Source organism: Gymnoscopelus braueri (genome assembly GCF_963280865.1).
Source record: "Gymnoscopelus braueri genome assembly, chromosome: 12".
In the NCBI taxonomy this organism is placed as follows: domain Eukaryota; kingdom Metazoa; phylum Chordata; class Actinopteri; order Myctophiformes; family Myctophidae; genus Gymnoscopelus; species Gymnoscopelus braueri.
Window position 1 is genome coordinate 17,720,225 of NC_137614.1, and position 27,694 is coordinate 17,747,918.

The 27,694-nt window shown below is 42.7% G+C and overlaps 1 protein-coding gene across 1 annotated transcript in view; it reads right to left on the minus strand.

The window, feature by feature from the left end:
- phactr3a (phosphatase and actin regulator 3a) overlaps positions 1-27,694 on the minus strand; it is a gene marked incomplete at its 5' end in the record, with an annotated part of 47,045 nt that overhangs the window by 11,833 nt on the left and 7,518 nt on the right. The window contains 6 exons of the mRNA XM_080444306.1: positions 241-394; positions 2,079-2,329; positions 4,279-4,507; positions 5,627-5,842; positions 8,590-8,757; positions 10,975-11,139. Coding sequence (XP_080300432.1) covers positions 241-394; positions 2,079-2,329; positions 4,279-4,507; positions 5,627-5,842; positions 8,590-8,757; positions 10,975-11,139 — 1,183 coding nt within the window. The remainder of the gene's footprint in view (positions 1-240; positions 395-2,078; positions 2,330-4,278; positions 4,508-5,626; positions 5,843-8,589; positions 8,758-10,974; positions 11,140-27,694) is intronic.

Below are 27,694 nucleotides of genomic sequence, written 5' to 3' on the forward strand. Positions count from 1 at the left end.
TCTACCATTGTTTTATAGCACAACGTTTAAATAGGTTATGAAGGTATATACGTAGGTATGATTTGAAGGACAGGGGGTATAAATTCAATTAATGAGTGAAAAACAGTTCACTCGTTTACAAAGTGGATACTCAATATATTAATTATAATAAAATATTTATATCAAATCATGTTTTCTCAAAATAGATACAAGCCCTTGGAGTGAAACTATGATACTCTGAGGCTCACTGACATCACTTACTTGGCAAGTTTCATCTCAATCTGCTGGCGTATTTCCTGGCGCTCCTGTTCGCTCCTTGCTGGGAAGATATTCTTGTCCTCCAGGTCCTGCTTACTGGGCCGGTTCCGTAGTTTGACAGCCAAGAGCTCCTTCCTTAGCCTGCGAGGAAGTGTGCCTGCAGCAGAACATGGAGACAAAGATAGACAAATATGCACAAAAATAAATATGGGTCATGAGGGGTCCCCTTAAGATAACTATTCAGATGGACCTTAAACTTACAACCACTCAAGTTAAAGGATGTGTGACACAAACATAAGATACCGTTGTAGGAGGTCTGCACTCGAAATGTGCTTGATGATTCCTTCTTTATTATATGTTTAGCACAGCAAGTCAGAGAGGCCAGACTGAGATGGTTTGGACATGTACAGAGGAGGGATAGTGAGTATATCGTTAGAGGGATGCTGAGGTTGGAACTGCCAGGCAGGAGGAGGCCTAGAGGAAGAAGACCTAAGAGGAGATTTATGTATGTAGTGAAAGAGGACACAAAGTGAGTTGGTGTGAGAGAAGAGGAGGCAGAGGACAGGGTGAGATGGAGGCAGATGATTCGCTGTGGCGACCCCTGAAGGGAACAGCCGAAAGGAAAAGAAGAAGGAAAAATGACTGTGTGTGAGATCATGAAGCAGATCTTTTCCCATAGCAGAGGCATATTCGATACCCTACAAATATAATTTAATCACGTGCAGCCTGCCTTCTTTACTTGGGTATGTTATTATAGGCGGGAGACTTTTTTATATTATTGTTTCACGAATAAAAGAATAACGAAAATAGCAGATCTATAATCTCACAACGCAGCACATTTCTACGTGTTGTGAGCTAGTAGGTCGATGATTTTTGCTATGAATACAGGTAGGCCATGACATTTGGTCATCACAAGTTTGAAAACCACACTGCCCTGTGGATTATACCAGTGACAGTTACCTTACGGTATGTGGACTATGCGGTCAAACCTGACACGTGCCTTGCACTTTAATTCCATGTACAACGCACTGATATGTATTATCCTTGACCCCTTAACTGACGTCCATATCATGTTGTACACAGTATATATAGGTACAGTACTTACCGCACCGGATAGATACTATGTGTAATATGTAGATACGTTGTTTATTGATCTTTCTCCCTCTTCCCTTTGCTCCCTCTGCCCGCCCTCTTCTTCTTCCCTTTCTCTTTTTATGGAAATAAAAAAAACGATGGAGCTTGTCCAAAAAAACGACCCATTGTTTTTACACCTGTAAACCTGTGACGTGACAACAAAGGTGATTCTAATTCTGATTCTGCCATATGTCACATGACTCATAAAGCCAGGTGAGCAGGGGCCACCTGGCTTATCCCATTAAGGCCTGAGGTTCCGATTCTACAAAATGTCTTCTAAATCCTAACAGTTTTTTGAAAAAAACGTATGTTGCTATGTCAGTGGTTTTCAAACTTTTTAATGTCAAGGACCCCCAAAATGTATATGTATTTGGCAGCGGACCCCCATCTCAAAATATTTTGTTCCAGGGACCCCCCAGAAGCAAAGATTTGAGTTACAAATGTTCGCTTTAAAAATATATATATTCAAAGATTTGCACAAATTTTCTTGATATTTCAAAAATAGCAGATCTACAAGCTCGTAGCGCGGCACTTAGTGCCGCGCTATGAGCTTGTATATCTGCTATTTTTGAATAGCCAAAGTGTAAAATAAGGCTTCTTAGCTCAAATCTAAAAATGACAGATGCGTCCCAGGTCTCAATGACTTATGGTCATTGGATAGTCGGTGTCATCATGACTCATTATGTGTCTCATTTGTTGGTTCTCACCGGAGATGACGGAGTCGTTCCAGCCGTCCAGGTCGGCGGGAAGGCCCGAGCTGTTGGAGAAGCACAGGTCCAGCCTGACGTTCTCCTTGTTCTCCTCGGCCTCCTTCCTGGGCCAGTCGGCCGGGCCTCTGCAGCCCACCGTCAGCAGGCCGGACGGCTGCTGGTTCTCGGAGCTGCAGGAGCGAGAGAGCCACCCGTCGGAGCACCACGTCCGCGGGGAGGAGACCGGCTCACACCCCCCCTCGTGCACGCTGAGGGGAAGAAGGAGGAGGGCAGGTGGGCAATTAAACGCATTAATAACCCATTAACACATTGATTGCCAAGATCTCATTGATGCGTTCTTTCAAATGCATCACTTGATGGTCAAGATCGCATTGATGCGTTCTTTCATTTTTTGGGGGAAAATTCCACAAGGGGCGACCTAACACAGCTTTGGAATGATCGATCGTCACTCAGAGAAGTAGAATGTGGATGTGACGTCGTTCCAAAAAACCAGGAAGCCATCCGCTTCCTGTTTGGGATTTTCAGAAAAACTCAGTTTCTTTTTTTTGCATTGAAAACCATAGACATATAAAGGTAGACGCCTCATTCGGCTCTGAAGCGTCTGTATCTCGGGCGCGCTTCCTGCTTCCGCAGGGCTGTCGTGTGCGTCACAGAAGCGGAAGTTCGGTAGGCCAATCAGAGGCAGGTGGGGGCGGGTCTTTTTGTAACCCAGCTCTTAACCCTTTGAGAGGCAGCAGCTGTGCGCAGCATCTAGTTAGTTGGAACTTGGCAAACTCCACACTCTATTTGTGAAATTCAAATAAGAGACTGGTCCTTTTTCATATCAAGGTCCATTATTTATTCAGCATTTGAGTCACGGAACACCGTTTGATAAGCTTTAGCCTCTCACACCCAAAACGTAGAATATGTTATCGTTCGATAAGATGTTGTCAAAATAACAATTGTTTACGTTCTCTAATTGAGTACTTGTTTAGTAAGTAATGCAGATGTTTAACAATTTGACTCTTGACAGTGTGAAATGTTATACTCAAGATTTAAAGATCTATAAGGGTCCATTTGGTTATCATCTCTCCATCATTTAGCTGGGTACCACCTGGAACCCCCTCAAGGAACACTGGTGGTTCCCGGACCACTGGTTGAGAACCATTGCACTGACAAGTCCCGGAAAAGACGCACTGTGATTGGCCAGTAGTCAACGCACTGTGAGCGCTGTGATTGGCCAGTAGTCACTTTGAGTGACAGGTTCCCTGCGGAAGACGGAAGAGCCGCCGTGTATTGCGATACAAGTCGCCCCAATGAACTGCAGAGGCCAATGAGGTATCTAGGTTTCTAATATCTATGTTGAAAACCACTAGTTTTCAGTGGGCCGAAGCCCCAAAATGGCCCCCAAAAAAGCGGATCGCGGTTGGAACGTTCCTATGGATACACAGATCCCTCCGCTAACCCACGGGGACTATTTTGTTAGTGTTTTTGGGAAACAATGTCGGTTCCACGGCGTTTCAAATATCATCGGATTGAGGTAATAATACGCTGGCAAGGGGATAGAAAACTATGTTTAATATCTTGGCAATCAATGTGTTAAGACCTGAGGCCGATTCTACACGATGCCTTCTAAATCAGATGTTCTCAAACTTTTCCGTGCCAACGTTCCCCAAATTGCTATATATTTGGCCGCTGCTTTCCTGGTTTTAACGGGTTAAAGAAGTGGTCGATGCACAGTAAGTGTTGAGGGGTTGTATTACAAAGCGAAATATCAACTGTGTGGAGATCTGGAGAACATTACACTTAGTCATTCAAAATGAATCATAACGCAAGCATTCAAACAGAGGTACTGTATGTGCATTTAGGTGAATACAGATGTAGCCATTGTATAAATACTGCTTTTTACAGCATGCTAGCTATGCTACAACTGTGCTTTTGTGCCATCCTTAAGAAAAGGAATATTTTGTTATTTTCCTCCTGTCAGAAGGTCTCAAAACAAGGCCTGTCACAATTAGTCAGTTTACAAAGTCTAAAAGACAAACATTTATATGTTCCAATGTTCAATGCCCAAAACACAATTCAATCGTTAATCGCAATTATTTGTGTGACAATTAATCGTCAGGTAAAATGTCATGATGTCATACTATAACTGTCTGCTTCTGTGTTGTATTGTAATTATCACTGTAGATAGATGAGTCAGGATTGCATTTCTCACCTCTCTTGCCTGTTCTTGGAAGCGAAGGCTCGCTGCAGTTCCTCCATGATGCAGCTAGGGGGCAATAGAGGATGTATCATATTGCCTAGGTGGGGGGACCCTGAGGGGTTGGAGTGGGGGCCCCGGAGTGGCAGGACCATTGGGGCCAGGCTTTCTGGCGGCCTTGGAGGAGGCTCCTTGGGGAGGTAGGAGTTGGGCAGGTGCGTGGGGAGTGATGATGGGCCTGAATCTAAGACAGAAATGACCAGAGAAACACACATTGTAATGAACAAAGAATCTGTGCAGGTGAATAGAATGAGGATCAATTAACATGGCACAAAACAACTGTGGGCACAGTTGCAGTACTTGTTTCATCTTTAACTGCTTTTTATGAGTCTCATCAGGTTTGATTTAATCTCTCAAGACAGATTCTGCTGCACCACTGCCCCTAAACATGTAGTGTAGTTGTTAGTAGTAATAAACACAGAAGCACCCGGGAGGAAGTGGACTAAGAAAGGGGAGGAGCCAAACCGAGTTGCTGTTTCTACACAAAAAAAGGTGGTGGTGCCCCCCCAGGGGCAAAAACAAAAGGAAAAAAATATTGTTTCCCTTTTCTTTTTACCGAATGTGTTCCCAGATTGGGTTTGATTTGATACTGTCTGCATTGAGTATGTGCTGTAGTCTCCCTTCGTACATTGTACACAACCCCTCTTTTTTTTCGTTCACACAGTCAAATCCTCAGTGTTCATTCAACTCAGAGAGAGTACAAATGGAACCAAGTGGACCTGTACAACAGCCGGTGGTGGAAAGTAACTAAGTATATTTACTTAAGTACTGTACTTAAGTAGAATTTTTTGGTATTTGTACTTTACTGGAGTATTTCCAATTTTCAATACTTTTACTTCTACTCCTCTACATCTCAGAGGCAAATATTGTACTTTTACTCCACTACAATTATTTGAAAACTTTAGTTACTACTTTTTATTTTGTATTATTATTACAAAACATACATTAACCACTTCAACCCTATACATTCCGGCCATTTGAAAATAGCCGATCTACAAGCTCACAATGCGTCGCATCGCGACGCATTGTGAGCTTGTAGATCTGCTATTTTTAAATGATTTTTATACATTTTATACATTTGAAAACTTGTGAAATGGGACATTCTGCACAATGAGTACTTTCGACTTTTGTACTTTAAGTATATTTTGATACCAATACTTTTGTACTTTCACTCAAGTAAATTTTGAATTCCGGACTTTCACTTGCAACAGAGTATTTCTACATTGCAGTGTTGATACCTTTACTTAAGTAAAAAAATGTGAGTACTTTTTCCACCACTGTACAACAGCACACCCGCACTCACCCTCACCAGCGCTCAGCGGGGGTTGCGGTTTTGGAGGTACTTGTGGCGGGGATGTTCCTGGAGGTACGCTGTCCTCCGCTCTCTCTTCTGTCAACTCTCCCGCCTCCTGCAGACCCTCGCGGAGCTCCCCTCCAGGGGGAGCCTCCTCCTCTCTCTCCTCCTCTGACTTCTGCATGCTCTCCTCCAGCCGCTCACAGTCCTGGGGAGGGGCAGCGGCTGGAGAAAAGATGTGTGTCAATTGTGAATGTGGGTTAAAAAATGTCTTGTGTACGACACAAACATTTACCTAAGGTTCAGTGTTGACATTGGCCACTTAAACCCTAAATACTCCATTGACCGCCCACATTTAGAACAAACAGCTACTCTGCCACCAAAAATGTGGAAGGCCCTGACACCATCCATTAAATGAGTGGTTTTCAACCCTTTTCATATCAAGGCCCATTATTTATTGGGCATTTGAGGCACGGACCACCATTTGATGAGATTTTAGACTCTCAGACCCAACTCTGGATCAAAATAAAAAAATTTCTACATTCTCTAATTGTGTAGACTTCTTGTAAATGAAGTTATGCAGATGTTTAAAGACGGGGTGCCGTGATTTTCAGTGATCCCCCCCCCCCCCTAAAACATAATCATCAGGTATTATGGTTATACTAGGAGGAAGATTTTTTTCAAAAAAGTGTACAGAAATTGTAAAAATTATGTTTTCATGTGGACACGCCTCCAGTTCATTAAGTATACCTGGTTCTCACCTTAGCACCTCCTCCACCACCTTAGCACCACCCACCTGTCCTAGTCCCTCCTCCTGCTCATGCCCACACCTGTTGTGTTATGATAATGAGGGGGAGGGTATATGTTTACTCTGTCACTAAAGCGCTGTTTCTCTATTGGCACGTTTGACCCTCAAGGTTTCAGCCTCCAGGTAGAAACTCAAAGTAGTCAGAGCAGACATAAAACACCATAAAAACACCACCAGGGGGCTTAATGAAGTTCTATCAACCTCATAGACACATGAAAAACAGAAAAAAGTGCAAAACCATGGCACCACCTCTTTAACATTTGGTTTTATTTTACGCTCTCAAGAGTTAAAGATCTCTAAGGGTCCATTTGGTTACCAACTCGCCATCATTTAGCTGGGGACCACCTGGAACCCCCTCAAGGACCACTGGTGGTCCCCGGACCACTGGTTGAGAACCACTGCGAAAGGATCTACTGTACATCTATCAGGAGACCACAAGTGGAGGTAAATGTACTTTTCGGTTGCACTTGCTATGCATTCCATGTGTATAACGCATTATAAACCCTGTATAACCCTGTATAATCGGAGTTATAGGAGCTCATAAATACTCATAATGCTTTTAACCGTAATTATAAAGCATTTTATAAAGACTTATAAGCATCAAGTGTTATAATACTTCAAGATTGTTACCAATTTGTTTTTGTACATATAGTGTATTTATTGATGACAGGTATTATTGTGTAAATGTTTATGCTATGTTGATGAACTGAATACATAGGATCATAATTGGCCTTTTTTGTGTTATCCTTTTAGCCTTAATGTCTTACTGTACCATGTGCTGTTTACATTTCTGACTAATAAGCTCACAGTGTTTCACAACGTGACACAAATGTGTAGATTGTTGTAGATCAGTTATTTTAACTATCATTGATTTTTATTTTTATTCTGGGAAATCTTTGAATGTTTCGGGGAATTTGTCTACATTTTATGCATTAACAATGCACTGGTATTGAAAACAAAATGTACTTTGTAATTTGGGCCTTTGAATGCTTATTTTTAAAAGCCAGGAGTACTTTGTCCAGCACCACTTTGTGTGGTGGACTGTGTCATTGAGATGACTCTAGTGCCCTCTAGTGGTACATACTTAGAACATTTGATTCTCAACCTTTTTCATTTCAAGGACTCCATTATGCATTAGTCCAAGGACACCCGTTTGATACAATTCATTTTTTTTTTAAATCTCTGGGACCCCAATCTACACTGTAAAATCCAAACTCTGTTTGCACACTCTCCCAGTTACAGACCCCTGGGGGTCCCCAGACCCCACATTGAGAACCAGTGGCCTACATAGAACATGTGATTCAAACACTACTAACTTCTCTGTATAATTGTATCTACCAAAGCAACATCTTCTTGTGTAGATTGCTTGTATTACTATTGACTGACAAATGGTTGCATGGATTCCTACCTTTACATTATGCAGTAGATAGAAGCTGTATTGCCTATACACTAGTGGTTCTCAAAGTGGGGTCCGGGGACCCCCAGGGGTCTTTGAGGTGGTTCCAGAGGGTCCCCAGCAAAATTTTAACCAATTCATCCATATTTTATACGTTGGCTATTCAAAAAATAGCAGATACACAAGCTCACAGCTCGTCACTTCGATATTTGAAAAATATGGAAAATGTTTTTATTTTTATTTAAGATTTATTTTGGGGATTTTATGCCTTTATTGATAGGACAGTAGGCTGACAGGAAATGGGGAGAAAGAGATGGGGAGTGACATGCAGCAAAGGCCGTCGGGATCGTGACCCGAACCCGCGACGCCAGGCTACATCGGTCCGGGCCATGTTGAATCATTTTGATAATCTTTTAACACAAGTCTTCTCTTCTGGGGGTCCCTGACACAAAACATTTTCAGATGGGGGGGGGGGGGGGGTCTGTGGCCAAATATATATAAATTTGGGGGTCCTTGATATGAAAAGGTTTGAGAACCACTGGCCGACGCTATATGCGCAACTCTGCATCACACATCAGTATAACAGTATATCGTTTTGTCGTTGTTATAGTTAACTCTGCCATCCACTTGACTTAGAAGAACAGTTTTTCAAAATGATATATCTTTATAGTTATACGGTAGTTATAGTTATATACATATATTAGGTATAGTGCTTAGTGTGTGAACGGCCCTTTACAGTAGCTGTATGAGAATGTTGGGATGTCCTACCTTGAGGGGGGTGGTCCTCATCAGGGCCCAGGTATTCCACGCTGGTGACCTGTCGGACGGGAGTCAGTGGTCCCCGGAACCCCCCCAGTAGGACCGTACCATCTGAACAGCAGCCGTGGGAGGGAGAGCCGTGGTCGTGGCACAGGAGAGCACTGGACAATGCTACATCTGTGGGGGTGGAGGGGAGGAAATACGTGGTGGGTTTAATCGCTGCATACAGTGCAAAAGAAAGCTCAAGTACTGTACTTTTAAGTACAATTTTGAGGTACATTTACTTGAGTGTTTAATTTTTTTGATGCTTCAAACTTCGAGTCATCTACAATTTTACAATTTAGGCATTTAGTAGACGCTCTTTATGCAGAGCGATTTACAGTAAGCAAGCTAAACACATAATTGTACATCAAATGCATAGAGACAGTGTAGTGCCTCAGTAATCTAGGATCACATGGTAAACCAAGAACCTAGCATTAGTCATCATCTAGTTTAGTTACAAGTTACTTGGCAGATTTTGATTATTAATACAAAACATATGCATTAACCGCTTAAGCCCTTTTTTATACTTCGGCTATTTGAAAATACCAGATTTACAAGCGATGCATGCAACACGATTGTAGATCTGCTACAGTATTTTTTTTTTTAGATTTGATTTTGAGTTTGACACATTTTATTACTTATTTTGATGCCACTACTTTTAATCAAGTAACATTTTTAATACAGGCCTTTTACTTGTAGCAGAGCATTTTTATATTGTGGTATTGCTACTTTTACTCAAGTAAAACTATGTACTTGTTCCACCCCACTGCTCTTGAGGCCCAAATCAAAAGTCTGTACTATAGAATGTACAGGCATAAAACACTATACAATTTCATATGCAAATGGAGCAATCCAATTGCAGTATAAGGATAAATGCAACCATTATCTTTTATGCAGTCTAAAGAGACCTCCAGAGGCCATCACCTCAAACTGCAATTCCATCACTATGCTAATATATACCTGCATATGTAATGCCAAAACAGCATTAAATGGCACTCATACAACTCATCTCCACAATCACCTTTACAGTTCGAGTTAGATGGGTCTCCAGCTATTTTGCTGTACAGTGAAGTAGGTGACCAATTCCCTAAGGTGTTATGTCCTCATGCACCGGGTCATTGGACTTTTTTTTTAAGTCACCTCGACTGACTCAGTGGCAATTACTGTAAAAGGTTCTCATTTATCCTACAGCGTTCTTCCCATGGAGATCTAGCTGTCTGTTAAGCCATTAGATCCAGGAACGCATCTCTGTCATTTTAGATTTCTTTGGCTATTCAAAAGTAACAGATATGCAAGCTCGTATAGCTATTAGCTTGTAGATCTGCCATTTTTGTGAAAATATATATTTTTTAAAGGGAACATTTGTAAAATATTATGTTCCAGGGACCTCCAGAAGCAAAGATTTGAGTTTCAAATGTTTGCTTTAAAAATATATATATTGAAAGATTTGCACACATTTTCACGATTTTTCCAAAAATAGCAGATTTACAAGCTCATAGCGCGGCACTCTGTGCCGTGCTATGAGCTTGTATATCTGCTATTTTTGAATAGCCAAAGAAATCTTAAAATGACAGACGCGTTCCCGGTCTTAATGGGTTAAAGGCTAGGAAATAGCCTGAATGTTGGCAACAGCTCACCAGGGTCATAATAAATTGATGGGAACGAACATAATTCAAAGACTGGGAGCATGAGCAGCCATTTATTTTTTATCATAACCACTGATTATACCTGACCTGAATTGCGAAAGGGGAATACATGTAGCCTACTGTATTTGAGAGTGTGTATGCACATGCTTGCACATGCACTTTGGATTGCATTTGCTTGCTGACGAGTTCAGTGGACAGGCATCCATCTACCTGCATGAGGAGGTTTGTAGGGCTGCAACTATCAATTATTTCTTAGTGATTATTCTATCAATAACTTTTCAAATTAATCGAATAATTGAGAAGGACGTTTTTTGATCATTTGTTTTATTTTTTATACATCAACGAATCAACGCCAAGCAATTCAAATTGATCTTTTATAATTGACTATAACTAACTAGGTGTATTTAATGCTTCGTCGTACATTAGTGTTGCTAATCTACAAGCTCACAACATGTCCTGTCGCAAAACGTTGTGAGTTTGTAGATCTGTTCATTTCCAAAATTCCGTTATTTTAAGGAAAAAAATTGATAATTTTTATTACAATCAATTATTGATAATTTTTTTGTAATTGAAGTCTGCAACTTGCCTCCACATCCACAGGCACTCATGATGACCACACGCACCTAGCAGCTTTCTGAAGGTATGCACCCCCCCCCCCCACCACCACCACCACGCCTACCCATCCCAGTACAGTCTCCCACAGTACCTGTGGCACTCTGCTTGAGTTTATCATTTTTCTTTTTCCTCCATTTCCAGGGCTTGAAGAGACGCCCCAGGGTGGACAGCTTGCTGTTGCGTCGGATGGGTGGAGTGTGGACCCCCGACACTAGGCAGCCAGTCCTCAGCACCCTCTGCTGGTCCATCGCCTCCACTGCAACCAGGAGACAGATGGAGGAGAGAGCCAGACACAGGGGTAGGATTGGGTGGAGAGAGAGAGAGAGAGAGAGAGAGAGAGAGAGGAGGGTGTTGAGGAAGGGGAAAATGGAGGAAATGAAAGAAAGGAGAGGTGTCAGATTAAGATGGAGCAGGGGGAGGGGGGGAGGCAGAGGGGGTCGGGGTAAAAAAGAAAAAAAAAGGAGTACGATGGGAAGGCGGGGTGGGGGTAGAAAGAGGGTTGGGGGTTACGATAGGTTGAAAACAGAGAATCAGGGGAAAAGGGGAGAGGATGTGGAGATGGGCGAAAGTATAGGTGAGAGAAAGAGAGAAAAAAGAACATCATTACAAAGTCCACCTCACTGAATAAACCATGATGGAATCTGTGCGCACTGATTCAATTACAAAGAGATGTGATTGAATCACGGCGGACTCCCTTGAGAATGTTATGTCCCTATGCATCCTATTAGCTATGCAACCATGCTGTATGCGACACACCAAAACAAACACTGTTGGTATAACGTCCCTGATTTATGCGTCCTGTAAGAATTCACAGAGCCTCGTAAAGTACAAAAGCCCACCTTTCCCATGTGGCCAACAGGCAGTGGTGGAAAAAGTACTCAAATGTTTTACTTAAGTAAAAGTAGCAATACCACAATGTAAAAATACTCTGTTACAAGTAAAAGGCCTGTGTTCAAAATGTTACTTGAGAAAAAGTACAAAAGTATTGGCATCAAAACAAACTTAAAGTACCAAAAGTAAAAGTACTAAAATGTTTGAAAATAGCAGATCTACAAGCTCACAACGTGTCGCGATGTGACGCGTTGTGAGCTTGTAAATCGTCTATTTTCAAATAGCCTATGTATAAAATAGGGCTACGTGGTTAAAGGTAGGGTAAGTGATTTGCAATTATTCAAATAATTGCAAAATGGGTCTATGTTCTGATAGTGCTCGTTACTATAGAATGTCCTGTCCATATAAGGAGTCTCCATGTCTCTCCAGCTCTTTATAAAACAGAAAATGCATTTTCGTTTCAGTTTCAGTTTCATTTCCAATTTTATCCAATCAGGATAGAGAACTCAATCAGGATATAGATTAAACAAGTGAAATTTGAAGTGATGACACTAAGAAATGAGCAGGCAAAATTTGAACAGGAACACTATAAAAAATGAAGCTTAAAAATGGGTACTTTCTCCTGATTGGCTGAGATTTTGACACCTACCAGAAAATGTATTTTCTGTTTATTAAAGAGCTGGAGAGACGGGGAGACTCCTGTTACTGAACAAACACTCTATAGCAATGATTACTATCAGAATATAGTGCTTTAACCTTTTAACAAAATACTTTTTGTTTTAACCCAAAAATATCACTTACCCTACCTTTAATGTATGTTTTATAATATAATAATGTATATCTGCAAAGTAACTAGTAACTAAAGTTTTAGTAGAAGTAAAAGTATTGAATATTGGAAATACTCCAGTAAATTAAAAAAAACATCCTCAAAATTGTACTTAAGTACAGTACTTGAGTAAATGTACTTAGTTACTTGACACCACTGCCAACAGGTGTGCCAATCTCTCTGCGTCCCCCAGTAAGAAGTGTTAGCATAACAGGCAGCCTGGTGAAATGAAGGCCGCTCTGATCATTTCATTGTCGTGTCCACTTCACTTCTCTAAGCAACGCCACACCTCAGCGAGGTGCAAGTACGTCCTTTGACCCCAGCACTTAACCACTTATTGTACAATGAATAGCAAAAAATAGCCGGTCCTCACAACTCACAACACATCACGTTGTGAGCACCTTTTGAACATTTTCATCTTATAATGAAATGCCCAAAATAGGGATGTCAATCATGTTGAAAGTGGTTAAGTCATTAAACCTGGATGGGAAACAATAAACAAGCCTAGTAAACAAAGGGGTTGGATTTGGGTTTGAAAAGTGACTCGAGACAGAATAGTTCTGCAGTCAGTGGTACTGCAACAAGTATCATAATGCTATAATAAGTAATATAATAATAATAAGTTACACAGTAAAATCCAGAACGTTAATTTGGCTCTGAGAGTATAAAGATTGACCCGCAAGGAGCCCATTTTAAATGAAGTTAAATTAACACTCTGGATATTGCTGTGTACGGTTGCATGTCAATCATGTTCCTTTGTTCAATCCCCTGTCAACGATGGTGGTGGTTGCTATGATGTGGTTGAGTCTGTCTGACAGGCTTTTTCTCTCGTCTCGTGTTTGTGCACGTGTTTCTCGACGTTCTGGCCCGAGAGAGAGAGCGAGTAAACAAAGGAAAGGCTCTGTACACAATCTATGCAATGCTTAGGAGCACAGTGCATGTTATTTCAACTGGCTGAGATATCTGCAAACCCTTACCACTTAATCCCTACGGCCACAAGAAGACAACACTCTTCTCCCTGCAAAAGGAACCTGGGGTTTCGGTGGATGATGAAGGCTGTGTGACTCATAATGTAGCAGACAGGCGAGAGTGTGGGCCTATATACAGCTCAATCAACGTGCATAACTGGCCCCTGTGCGGCCGCGGCTAATCAAGAAGGACACGTACGATAAATAGACAGTGTTTAAGAGCTGCATACGTCAGTGTGAGACGTCAAGTGCCTCCACGGCGCTGGAAATCTTTGTTCACAAATTGAGCTGAGGAGGAGGAGGCGAGCTGGTTTTCTAGAGGAGAGGGAGGGGGCTGGGGAGGGATGTGCAGTCTGGTTCCGGGTGTGTTGCTGAGTGCAGTGAGGGAGGAGAGAGGGTGGGGTTCAGACTACTCCTTTTCATGTAGGGGTGCAGCGGACTTAATCGGACTAATCTTTTTTTTTTGTTCAAAAATAGTGAATATAGCCAAAGCATTGAGGGCTTGTAGATCGGCTATTTTTGCACAACCCCGGTGTACTGTACGACAAATTATAAAATAAGGCTTAAGCTGTTGATCAGAATAAATTAGTCAATTATAAAAAATCTATTAGAATGTCTTGTTGATCTGTTTAAAAAAAAAAACATGTTTTATTCTGTCAATAATTGACAGTTGCAGGCCTATTTTCATGCACGTGTCTTCCCACTTCTCTTCTTCTTCTTCATCTTCTTCCTCTTCTTCTTCTTCCCCCAAGCACATAGGCAGACAGCAGTAAGAGGCAGATGGAAGGGATGAAAGAGGGAGAGAAATAAAACTAAAACTGCCTGGAAACGGGTCAGTTGACCACATGGCAGTCTACCTGAGTCTCCACCTGTAGTGTGTGTGTGTGTGTGTGTGTGTGTGTGTGTGTGTGGAACACACACACACACACACACACACACACACACACACACACACACACACACACACACACACACACACACACACACACACACACAACATGGTGGACGTACAGTAGAGCACTAGAATCCAGGTCAAGCCTTAAGGAAACCAGCCCAGTCACAGAGAAATACATAGCGGAGGGGAAAGAAGAAAAAAGCTTAAGAGAGACTATGGCATGGAGGATGGGTGGAGGGGAGTGTGTGTGTGTGTGTGTGTGTGTGTGTGTGTGTGTGTGTGTGTGTGTGTGTGTGTGTGTGTGTGTGTGTGTGTGTGTGTGTGTGTGTGTGTGTGTGTGTGTGTGTGTGTGTGTGTGTGTGTGTAGTAGTGTGTGCATATGGAGGGAGAGCAAGAGGGAAGAGAGGAGGGGTCAGGCCCACCACTGTTGCTATGGCGACTACATCCAGATGCTGCGGCAGCAGTGAGAGCCAGCAGGAGCAGAGAGGCAGTGTGTGTGCAGCTAAAGCCTCATTTATGCCTCGTCGCACGGTGGTGTGGCACGCTGAACACGGCCGATCTACAAGCACACGCGTTGTGGGCTTGTACATCGGCTATATGTTCACGCGTGCGACACCGTCGTACCACGAAGCCTACATCTGGCATAAGAGGAGAGAGGAAGCAGAGAAGCCCCCTTCACGGCCACCACACCGGCCACGGTGCATTGTGGGTAGGGGGTGAGGCAGCAAGGAGGACGTGGACTGTCTGCGATTTGAAAGAGGGGAGAGGGAGGGGAGAGAGGGAAAAAAAGGGGGGATTCCGGGGAGAAGAGGAAGAGGGGGAGGAGGAGGAGGAGAGATGTGGGAGGGGGCTGTTGCTATACGGAAGAGCTTGCCGGAGAACCTGTGCTCGTCCAATCAGGGCGCAGCTATTTATAATGTATATCAAATAACTCTCCATTTTTCAAAGAAGGGGAGGTGGTTCAGAGAAAATGACAGGAGTCTGGGTGAGGGACGCGATTTGGGTGAAGCACATGGTGATGTTTTTTGTAACCACAAAATGAGGGCGTAGTGAAATGTGTGTCAGATAACCATGAATGGAAACCATGAGGCGGTGCTGTGCTATTCTAATTAATATGCTAATACAAATTGGATTTATTAAATCCATGTGTCATGTTGATGCAGAGCACCATTAGTCTGTTTGCTGTAATGCCCTCAGTCCCCACCAACACAAGTCTACGCGCACTGTACTGTAATGCTGTAAGCTTTTTGATGTATTTAAAGGCTTCATGCAAGATTAAAGCTGATATTCCCAGCAGAAAAAGAACTGAGGTATTTAATGTACCTTGTGCATGAATGCATGAACGAACGTATACATGTAAATACACTCTACAAAGAGCAAACAAGTTAATTGCACTCTGTAGACTAGTAAAGCATGGCTTGGTGGGGAAAACTGTGTACTGTGGTAATGTTATTCAGTAAGTATGTAGGCTACTGTTGCCTCCAACTGAGCTCTGTAGCATGTCTGTGTGTCACCAGGGACCCCACCCCGTTTAACCACGCTGTCAGCACATTCGACAACAGAATACCGTCGCTCGCATGTACTGTAGCCTACAGTATACCGTGAACAAAGGTCTGCTATGTTGACACTCTTTCTAGCTACCTGAGCTGCGCTCAGCTGAGCTTATCGGTGGGAAATTACTGTCATCACAAGAAACATTAATTTAAGTAAATATATAACTTGCATTTAATTATCTTCCAGGAGACTTCTTGAACTAATGAATGAGACAAAAATGAAATGCAAAAACAACGTGCTTTACAAACGGCAGGGAGTTATATTTTGAGATAATCTTTAGCCATGCACAAGTAGAAGTACAGCATAAAGGCCACACTTTGACAACAATGAAAATCACATAGAATTGGTGTATAATCTGACTTATATCATTATGCGATTATTCAGATCATGCCATGAATGCAGGGTGGCACAAATGCAATAGTTTTGTGAGTTTAACTGGGTAATTTTTTTCTCCACATATTATTTGACCTTCACCATTTAAACTTTAACAATACAGTCTATTGGGTAGCACTTTATTTGACAAGACTTAAATGTGTCCAGTATCAGTTCTTAGAATAGACTATATGCAGCCAAGCCTCTGGCATACAGTGGGCACACTCTCTGTAAGTAAGTAGGAACTTTGTATGCTCAAATAAGCCAAATGCTCCTACCCCCTCCAACAGGTACACAATTGTGACAAAAACATGAAAGAAAACTAAAAAAAAACAGTAAAAGTAAGCTAAACATAGGTATATGCCATCATGAATGCTTTTACTGCTTTATACCATTTATACTATGAATAAGCTAAAACTGGATATGAATTTAAAACAAAGTAGGGGTAGTACTTAAATGCCTACCTGTCACTCGGCTGAAATTTCACTTAGCTGCACTTAGAATAATAAATCTTAGAACACTTAGAATTAGCTGCACTTAGAATGTAGCAATTTATGATGGATTCAGCAGGCCCCGTTTAAAAACAATAACTTAATTGTTTTTTATTTAGATTTCAGCTGCACTTACATGTAATGGTCATTACAGCAGTTTTCATAAGGCTAATATGTTTGCACAATGCCACTTAGGGCACCAAAATAGCCAGGACCGCCACTGTCTGTCTCTTCACTCTAAGTGCTGCATGTCATCATGCCTTCAAAAAAATCAACCATCGCAGCAAAACAACATTGCTGTCATTGCTGTTTTAACAAACATATCTCCACTAGCATTATCTGTGTGTCCCAATGGCCTCATCATCATCATAGCTATAAATAACACCAGAACAGCCCTCTCTCTTTCTATATCCCACAGAGCCTAAAGTTCAGCGCGCCGCTCACCCCACTGTCCACCGCATGAGAGAAGAAGAGGGCGTCTGTCTGACAACATGCCCTTGAACGAGACACCTTCTCTTACCCGCTGCCATGCCAGCTAACCTCCTCTCTTTACCCCCCTGGCACTGCAACTGCGCTGCCATCTGTGCAAGAGCCACTGCCTGAGGGGGGCCCTCTCCCTTCCACAGTCAGGACACACGACTAACTAGCAAGAGAGAAGAGAAGAACAAAGTGGAAGGAGAAGCAGAAGGGACAGGCCCAGAAGGCGAGGGAAGGGGGAGGCAGAAGAAGATGGCGAGATAAAGTGTGTAAAAGAGTAAGATACTACACCAGCAATGAATGGGAACTAGACTGGCAGAAGAGCGCTAATGAGAAACTTGTTCCTTCAGTGTCCAGTAGTGAAGAGCCACAGAGTGAAACTTGGACTATAAGGATTGAGAGTAAACGGATGCCTTATTCAGACTTTGTCGTACTACCATGCCACTCGATGAAAAGAACAACAAGTATATATGTGGTTTAAGGGCTATCTGTACCTTCTTCTGGTGAAGAAGAGACCAGATAATTGGAAGTCTTCACAGTCAACTTGTCTCTGAACAACTTATCTAGTTTGTCTTACTGTTCAGATCAGATGCACACATTCACATTTTTCTTGAGTCTGAACATTCTTTTGTCCTTAGGCATGGTTTTGATATGATATGATATGATAACTGCTGATCAATATAGCTTGATTATATGATTATAAAGACATTGTTGTACATTTGCATCCAGTTAATTTCATTGCCGTCAGTTCACAATAAAAAAAAATAAGTTGCGGAGCTGTACAATAAATAGTTTGGTACAAAAGTACCCTTTTTAACAAAAGGTTAAAAAGTTAAAGCTTAGGGCTGTTGGTTAGGGTGCATACCATAATACAGTAGGCTCTGATAGCTGACAGCGAGTCTCCGCTTTGACTCCTGTGCCGGACAGACCATTTTCTGCATGTCACTCCCCTAATCTATCTCCTTGTTTCCGTTCTTTTCACTGTACTATAAATAAAGGCAATAAAGCCTGAAAAAAAAATAAAGAAAAAAAGTTGAAGCTCTATTCTGCACCAAGAATTTCAATCATATGGAGTCTTGTCATAAAGATTGCTCCACCAACATATAAACACCAAAACAACCACTGATAAAACATCTTGCTTATCCAGGGCCATTCAATGCTTTTCAGGAAAGTCAAGAGTACTGTGGTGTAAAGCTGCAAGGCCCTAAAAAGGTCAAGCCACAAAGTCATCAGAGTGATTACAGACAACTGTTAAGAACTAATGTGGGGGCTACTGGCACCAAGAGAGTGAAATGATGTCAGCGAGGCCAGCAGCCAATCGGAAACACCCGAGGGCCTTGTTTGTTACCATATGTTGGTGTTGAGAATGAGGACTAGTGGGTGGCTTCCCAGATAGACCACCAAAGCCACACTAGTTTAAATAGGGAGACTGTCACATGTAATCCCTTCCCAGCAATTAAAGGCAATTTCCATCATGTTTCCATCACCATTATGTGGTTTTGTATCTAGACCACAATAGTCCATTATCATTGCTTGTCGATAGTCACAGTGCACAGAGCAAAGAAGCACACACACACATGCATGATGAGCACATACTGTATGCATGAACACACAAACGTAGTGTATACTCAAATATAGACATACCCGTGAACAGAACATTTTTGTGGTGTATATGTGTGGACAGCTGCACACGCACGCACACACGCTTCCGTGTGTCCTTCTGTGGAGCTAATCTCCGGCACCATTGGACCGATCGGCGCGAAACTGTGCACGCACACTCCTTGGAGGCCAAAGTAAAAACCTCTGTCCCAAAATTCTCACATCGGCCTGTTATAGCACCACCAGGTGGCCGATTAAAAAAAAAATTATATAAAAATGTTGTCCAAACATCACATAAATCGGTTATCTGTATAGTCATGTGATCAAGACGGATCTGTCAGATTTTTCATATTTCATCCTGATTGGCTAAGATTGGCTTCTTAAGTTTGCAGGAGTGGCCCGTTTTGAACAAAATGCCTCAAATCATCATTGCCATGAAACTTGGCACGCACATTCCCACTAGGCCAAGTTCAAATCGGACCCATGGTGGCGCTATAATAGGCCTATAACTCTTGAACCATAGGTCATCGTACAATCAAAATAATTGTTATCCTTGGATCACTACGCAACTCCTTAAATAGGCCACGCCCATTTCCACCTGACAATATTAATGCCATTTTGCTACTACTCGTACCGATTTTGTCCAAACCAAATTGGTACACCTTATCTCTGTAGTCATGTGATCAAGATCTGTCACATTTTTTGGAATCTATTCCGGTTGACTACGATTGGCTTTCAAAGTTTTCTGGAAGCACCGCTGCACGCACACTCCCAGTAGCCCAAGGAAGAATCTCCACACAATTGTTTTGCAAATCGGCCTATTATAGGGCCACCATGAGACAGATTTTTGCAAAGCATTTGTGTGATTTTTTCCAAACATCACGTAAGTCAATACACATTATCTCTGTAGTCATGTCATCAAGACAGATTTCTTATATTCCGTTCAGATTGGCTACGATTGGCTTCCAAAGTTTGCAGGGGTGGCCTATTTGTACAACATGCCACGATGTGTTATTTTCCACACATATTATAAAACTTTGCACGCACATTCTCACTAGGCCAAGGAAGAAACTACAATTCTTCTCATTGTGGTGCCACACAACCCACTTCACGTATTGCCCTAACTCATACACAAAACTACACACAGTCCATGCCTGACTACAATGTCCTATAAATACCATCTTCTACTAAACAAATTTTTTGCAACTGCTCATACACATTTTCTACACTCCCACAAATCAACATTGATCCCTCAACATTTTCAGATTCCACTAACCTGCATGATGACTGAATTTCAAACAATTGCTGGCCCACAATACAATACCTGGCCTTTCTGTGAACCTGCTGGAGACATCAGATCACAATCACATTATCAATAAAAATCTTTGTGTTTTGGCAATTATTTTGGGATCCACTTGCTTATATCTTCACGGCCCACTAGTGGGCCCCGGCCCACAGGTTGAGAATCATTGTTTCAGACAAAGTGCTAAGTTCCTGCCGCATAAAGTCAGGCTAGAAAAGCTCTCTAATCAAGTAATGGAAGTCTTGCTTTGCCCTGTCTGTCGCATGTGTTTTTCTTTTTTTTGCAATCCATCACATTAGTCTTACAATTGGCAGCTTCGGCTTCTTACTGACAAATGCTGCAATAAAAGCGATTCAATCCTACTAGCTTTAACCTCTTAAGCACTATTTTCAAAGTTTTCAAGATTACATTTTAAAAACCAGATGCTTGCCGCCTGAGTAGGACACATACTGGTTGACATTAACAAGTAGCCCTGCTTGAAGATCCTAACCCCAACATCTCCTCTGGTCAAGGGCTCACCTCTTGGATGTGCTGTATTTATTTGGTTTCCGATGCAGGAGAACAGGGTTCAAATCCTAGTTGTTACACTTGCAAAACGTATGGATTGTAGCTTAAACAGTCATGCGTTGTGGAACCATTTGAACCATTTACAAATGGAACCATTTGTCCATTTGTACCCTCTCAGAATTATGGAGGTCATTGAAATTTAAAAAGTTTGAGAACCACCGGTATTGTAATTGTATAGCATATGTGAAGTCCACAGCCCTGACAGTGTGATAAAGTGGTTCCAGAAACGGTTCCAAATGTGATGAAAACCGATTCCTCAAAGTTGGATCCGGTTCCTCCGGTTCCGGATCTCAACCCTAGTTTTCAGTTAGTTGCTGACTCCATTAACTACTATAGGATCAGGTGGGTGTAGGGTGTGGGGTGTAATTTATTCCTGTTATTTCCACTGATTTAGGTCAATGGCTGACAGCCTTATACGAAACATACTTACTGTGTGCATGACCGAGAGAGTGTTAGACAGAGAAAGAGAAGGAGAGTATGAGACAGTGCACCCACCATGTGTGCACCTATGATGTGTGTTTGTATGTGCATGTATGTGCGCACGTGTGCATGCGTGTGTGTGTGTGTGTGTGTGTGTGTGTGTGTGTGTGTGTGTGTGTGTGTGTGTGTGTGTGTGTGTGTGTGTGTGTGTGTGTGTGTGTGTGTGTGTGTGTGTGTGTGTGTGTGTGTGTGTGTGTGTGCGTGTGTGCGCGCGTGTGTGTGTGTGTGTACTGTACATGTTAGTGAATGTCTACACTGGATTGCAGGCAATTCCCTTTCATTGGGTCCCTCTCCACTCTACTGGGAGGGGAGAGCATGCTGGTCTCTAGGCAGGAACGACAGAGGGAGGTGCACAGGGGGAAAAAAGTACTAATCACTGTTCTGTTGGCACACTACACGAGTGGTCAAGGACCCCCTGATTAATATGTATTTGGCTGCGGTGGGGAATTAAAGGCCCTAACATCTAGGATCTGCATGGCTTTTGTAACTCAAAGGATATCGGTACAAAATGCTTACTCTTTTAACATGTTTGATTCTATTATATTCAAAAAATGATCAGTATACAAATATGAAGCAACAGTACATAGCACCTGTGCTGGACTTAACATTGATGTGCAACAATGCCAAACGGCCACACTGTAAAAATCCTTACCATGTGAGGGTAGGAAATTGAGCCATATGTCTGTGTGCCTGTGACATCATTGTCCCTTGCCTCTACAGTATGCGGACAATTTTACAAAATGTGAAATGCGTGATCATGGTTGACATAATAGCCGTGTGAATAACCATGTCATGTAGGACATAAGAGACAATGAGCACAAATCATATCACAGGCTATCTCAAACAAGGTACACACTACAGTAAAACCCAGAGTATTAATTGAACTCTCAGAGTTTACAAAAGTAACCAATTGGATCCATTTGTGCACTCTTTGAGTTACAAATGGATAAATTAAAAGTATTTTACAGTGTGCCACAACCAGTCATAAAGAAATGTTTAGCATTCATTTTGAGCTTAACTCTCTCAGTGCCACGCCCCGAGATATCCAGAGTTTTTCCCGAGTACCCTCAGTGCCAGCGCGAGAAATCCCGAGTTTTTACTTTTGACTGTGGTCGCGCTATTCTGTTTATTTTTCATGATCACTTTCGCTTCCTGACTCCTTCAGACTCATTGGGTTCCGGTTTCATGACGCAGATTCCGTTTCCGGTTCTCATTTTTTTCCCGCAGTCATTTTCGGCCAGAATAGGGAAAGTCACGGTTTTTCACACGGTATAAAAAACAAACGGAGAGGTCCACGTCTACTCTCTTTGGTCTGGGTGACGATCAGTCATCGTAGTCGTGTATCACATCGTAATTTAGCCCGATCAACGATTGTCAAAAATGTCAACATCCGGTTATGACCGGATGTGACGTGAGCCTGTTTGGGAGGGGGCGAGTGAGCCAGCGAGATCATCAATGTGTCGATTTGTTGCTCTCTACTGGTAGAACTGTATTATGGGTTTAAAAACCCAATCAGATCATTTATTTGAATGAAAAATTAAAAAATTAAAAAAAAAGCAAATTTCTGGCACTGGGGGAGTACTTTATGAAAATACTCTTGGCACTGAGAGAGTTAAGTTTGTCTTAATTTAAATATGGCTTTAAATGCGTCTACGTTAATAATAGTTAATAATAGTAGATCTAGGCAATTATAAGAACCACCATATTAAACATTGCTTACTAAATGTAAAGGAAGAAAAAGTTAAATAAAATAATGTGAAAAACATGTGGGCTGGGAGTGACTGTAGTTGAAGCTTAGTCCCCAGAAACACTGTCTGCAATGAGCTGTGCGTCAACACACAAGCACCACCTCTGACTGGAGTCCTTCTGTCCACAGACTTCCATGCAGGCAGCAGCTTTGTGCCGCTGGGACTTTGAGGTAATGAAAACGATACTGTCTAATGGTAGAGTTACAGGTCTAAGCAAAGTAGTAGTAGGAGAAGAATAGTAGGATAAGCGCTGCTGAAGAAGAAGATGTTTGCTGCACATCATCATAAACCACGTACCACAGGCTATGGCGCCTGGAGCCTGCGCTGTCCAATCGGGGCACAAAGGGGTCAAACTGCAATAACATTTTTAATGGAGCTTGTGGATTTCATGAACGTGCAGTTTGGGCAGCTGTATCTGAAGGTGCTGCTTTCCTGACAAAATACTGTGCTATCTCTCAGGGTCAAAAAAGGAAAAGAACAAAGGCCTAACATCATCGCTGACTGGTCAAAACCCCAGCTGAGCCAAGGCATTTGTAGTCCAGGCAAGACTTATCTGTACCCGACACACTGCTGCCTTTGAGTTCAGCAGGCCCACTGCATTGTGAGCAAGGGCGCTGTCCACGGTGCTGAAATCCGTTCCGCTCACTCTCTACACCTTCACAGACACTCCTAGATTCTCTGCTCTCTACTCTCCCTCTCAGTTTCTCTTCCCCTCACTATAAAAAGAGAAGTACAAACAGGTGCTCCGACTCCCACACCGCCGTCCAGCGAGACAATGAATAGGCCTGATTCATTTCCTTTTCACTATACTGTATTCCTTCTTGTCCTGTCATACGATCTATGTATTTAATTTACCCATCTCTGGAGAGGGCCTCGTGGAGACGTTCAATAAAGTGTAAGTGCCCATCAGCCAGGCAGTCACTCCAAGGAGGGCCTCCACTCACCACTCTCTCACTCTCACTGCAGTGATTCAATGTTGGCAACCAACTCTGGAGTGGTGTGTGCACACAGGCTACCTCCGGCACATTGCTGTTTTCCCTGCCTCCCCTTCCCCAACTCTGTCACCCTCTGACCCTGCTCTAAAGTGTTCTTTTCTCTATTCCCTTATGTTCATTCCAAACCAGGCGTAAGCATTTAGAGGGGGTGGGGCCCAGAAGGCTACCCTCTGCCTGCTGCATCTATCACTGACAGAATCTCACAGGTCAGCTGAGAGGGAGGGACAATGGACTTGTATAGAGCAGGTGTGGTGTGTAAGTGCGTGCGTGCGTGCGTGCGTGCGTGCGTGCGTGCGTGCGTGCGTGCGTGCGTGCGTGCGTGCATGCTTGCATGCGTGCGTGTGTGCGTGCGTGTGTGCGCGCGTGTGTGTGTGTGTGTGTGTGTGCGTGTGTGTGCACGTTCAGCTTTGTGTGTGCATGCTTATTTACCTTCCAGCAGCCTAAATTCGAATTGCTAATAGAAAAGGGACGAAATCAGTGAAATGACTGAAGAGAACATTGATGGAAATACAGCCTTCTTTGTTAACACCTTTACCGCCGGGCCCGTAGTTCTACGGGCCGTTAAATCCAACGGTTAAGCGCCGAGCCCGTAGTCCTACGGGCTGCGGTCTTTTCGCGCATGCGCGGTCCGGGTGCACTTTCGGAATTTTTTTGATCCACTTCCGTTTCCGGTTTGATGACAGGAAATAGAATTATTTGGGATCCGGTTTCGACGATCACGCCCGCTCCCATTCTACAGACGAAACTGAAACTCAATTCTCTTCCTGTAGTTTTTTCTCCTCGCATTTCACTGTTTAACGTAATCCGCTCTAACTACAGTCATGGAAGTCCGTTTGACATGCGGTCTTCACTGGGAGATACAGGGAGATCTCGCGGATGTAAACAGACCGTTCACGGCTCAATCTTAAGGATTTTAACAAGATCTATGGCGACATGAAAAAAACAAAAAAACAACAAAAACACCTTGGCACTGGTGAGTACATTATGAGATTAACCTCTGGCGGTGGATGTGTTAAATTGCATCATTTTGAACTCCTGTAACAGAATCAACAGGAAATGTAGGTGAATTTTGCTGCTCATTCATAGGCTGTCCAAAGCACAGGCCACACTTCACTGTTCACCCATTAAAACCGAGAAAGCATCTGTGTCATTTTAGATTTTAGCGTTGGCTATTCAAAAACAGCAGATGAACATTTAGAAGGCATTTGTAGAATCGGCCTCAGGTCTTAATGGGTTAATGGTCTGCCACCAAGACAATCCATCATCTTACCACGGCCAGTTAGGAATTAGGACAACTTCTTGGCAAACAAAACATGCCACCTCCTCTCCTCTATCTGCTCTGCTTACTGTGCCTTTCCTCCTTCTACTCTCAACTTCAATCGCCTCTCCTTTCATCTTCTTTCTCCTAGTACCTATGCTATCTTCTTTCTCCTCTCTTTTTCCTACAGGTCTTCTCTATTTTTCCAGTTTCAATGCCCCAAGGAGCATGCAGCATGTGAGTTCCTGAGCTCCATTTAACCTGAACTAAAGGCTAAATAGCTCCATTACCTGGTGCCTTAATGCTGAAGCATCTGACAGGTGTTCAAAATTGCTCGGGTCCTAGTTCTCTGGTCTCCAAGGGCTGTCTGCTCAACTGCCTGACTGCTTCTTCTCCTCATTCCACTACAGTCCAACAGGTGCTTTGCTAGTGGGTGAACATGTGCAGACGTACATGTAGGCTACTGGTTCTGTAGCATGTCCATATACACATACAAACCAAAGGTGCATGAGTGCATATGCACACCGTCAGGTACAGGGCAGGGCAGGGCACACTTGTGCACACAGACACACGCACCAGCGCAAACACACGCACGCCCGCACGCACGAACGCACGCATGCACGCACGCACACACACAGCGGCTTACAGGCTGTCAAATGCCTAATCTGCTCTAACATGCACCAGGGACCAGAGATGATGTAGGCCTCTAGATGTTGCTGACACCGTTGTGTTCATTTTTTTTCATGGCCAGCTGAACAACAGTGTGAACTGGGTTCCCACAGTGAACTAGGTTCGGTGAACCATCCAGAAGCAGATTATCTTCATATATTCATATTCATATAGCATTTCCAGGATTCCATTTGTGTCTGTTAGGATCAAATCAGAGAAAGTAGTGGGAGGAACAGACATGGTGAGTCAGTGAGTGTACTGTATATGAAGACTTTTTATTGCCCACTTTGAAGAAAGGCACTTAATGTACAAAATGATAGCTTTTTACCTCTGACAATGAGGTAAATTACTTTGTCTGTCTGTCTGTCTGTCTGTCTGTCTGTCTGTCTGTCTGTCTGTCTGTCTGTCTGTCTGTCTGTCTGTCTGTCTGTCTGTCTGTCTGTCTGTCTGTCTGTCTGTCTGTCTGTCTGTCTGTCTGGGGCAAGGCCGAACAGATTACAGTTAATTCAAAGTCTTTTGCACACCTTAATAGAATCGCTGCGATAGGTGTGTTGTTGGGGTATATACTGTACGCATACAAATCAAAGAATAAAAAACACCTGCACTGTCTTCACTTACTCACACGCTACATTTCGGTCAAAGACCTTCTTCAGGCATCAGAGCCATGCAGCCTTTGTTCAAATTTGAACAACCTAACGATAAAGAGAGGAATTGAACCCCCATGTGCTGATTTCAAGCCAGATTTCAAGCCACCCCATCGTAGTAAAGCCATTACTCTGCCTTGTCAAGGCAGTCATGGGTTAGACTTCCACGTTTCTTAAACCTAACAAATAACGGTTGCTCCTCCCAACTAGGATTCCAAGACTCAGCTTCACCCATTAAAGAAGAACTCCTCTAGTTCCACGACCATGCCTTGATGGTTGCTATCCTTATCAGCAACCTTGATTATTATTGTAGCAATATTTACCACCAAACTCATGAAGAGGTGTATCTGCCTCGAAACATTACATGTGATTAAACATTAAATGACAGTGTGCTGTGTGCAGAACAGATTATAGTAAAGGCAGAATACTTATGCAAAAAAAGGTTAAGCATGGGCCTAGGAACAACTGATTAACCGATTAGCCCTGTATCACAAAGCATTTCCTAAAGGGCTGTACAAAACAAAACAACAAGTAACATGAGCAAAATACATACAAATGCACAAAAGCTAATAAACCGCATATAAAACATTCCAAACTAAATATAAAAACACATATATAAAGGTGAGGTCAAAAGCAAGATGCCCATGTACCTGTACACATGATAGTACATCGATTAATACAAAAAAAAGAAATACGAAGAATCATTCATATTGTTGACAGCAAGATATGTTGTTATAAAACCAAGATACCTTTTCCAGGGAAGTGTGCTTGCCTTGCCATATTTGTTCAGGACTAAAGGAGGAAATGAAGCCCTCCTGTAGCCACTGCTAACAGGTGGCCCTGCCGACTCTCATTGGTCCTTCAGACTGGCCATGACAGATGGGTCATGATCTGACAGAGGTGTGAATCACAACAGAGAGGTAAAGGTTTAACCACTTAAACCCTGTTCAAAAAAACAATAAGTTGTGAACTTGAACATGTCCGAATATGTATTTATTTATTTAGCCTATAATGATGACATGCCCAAATTAGGAATGCCAGGTTGAAAGTGGTACATTTAGACAAGGGCTGAGTGATTGCAGCCAGGCGACTAGACAAGAGTGAAGCTCATATACATTGATATCCTGCTTATGC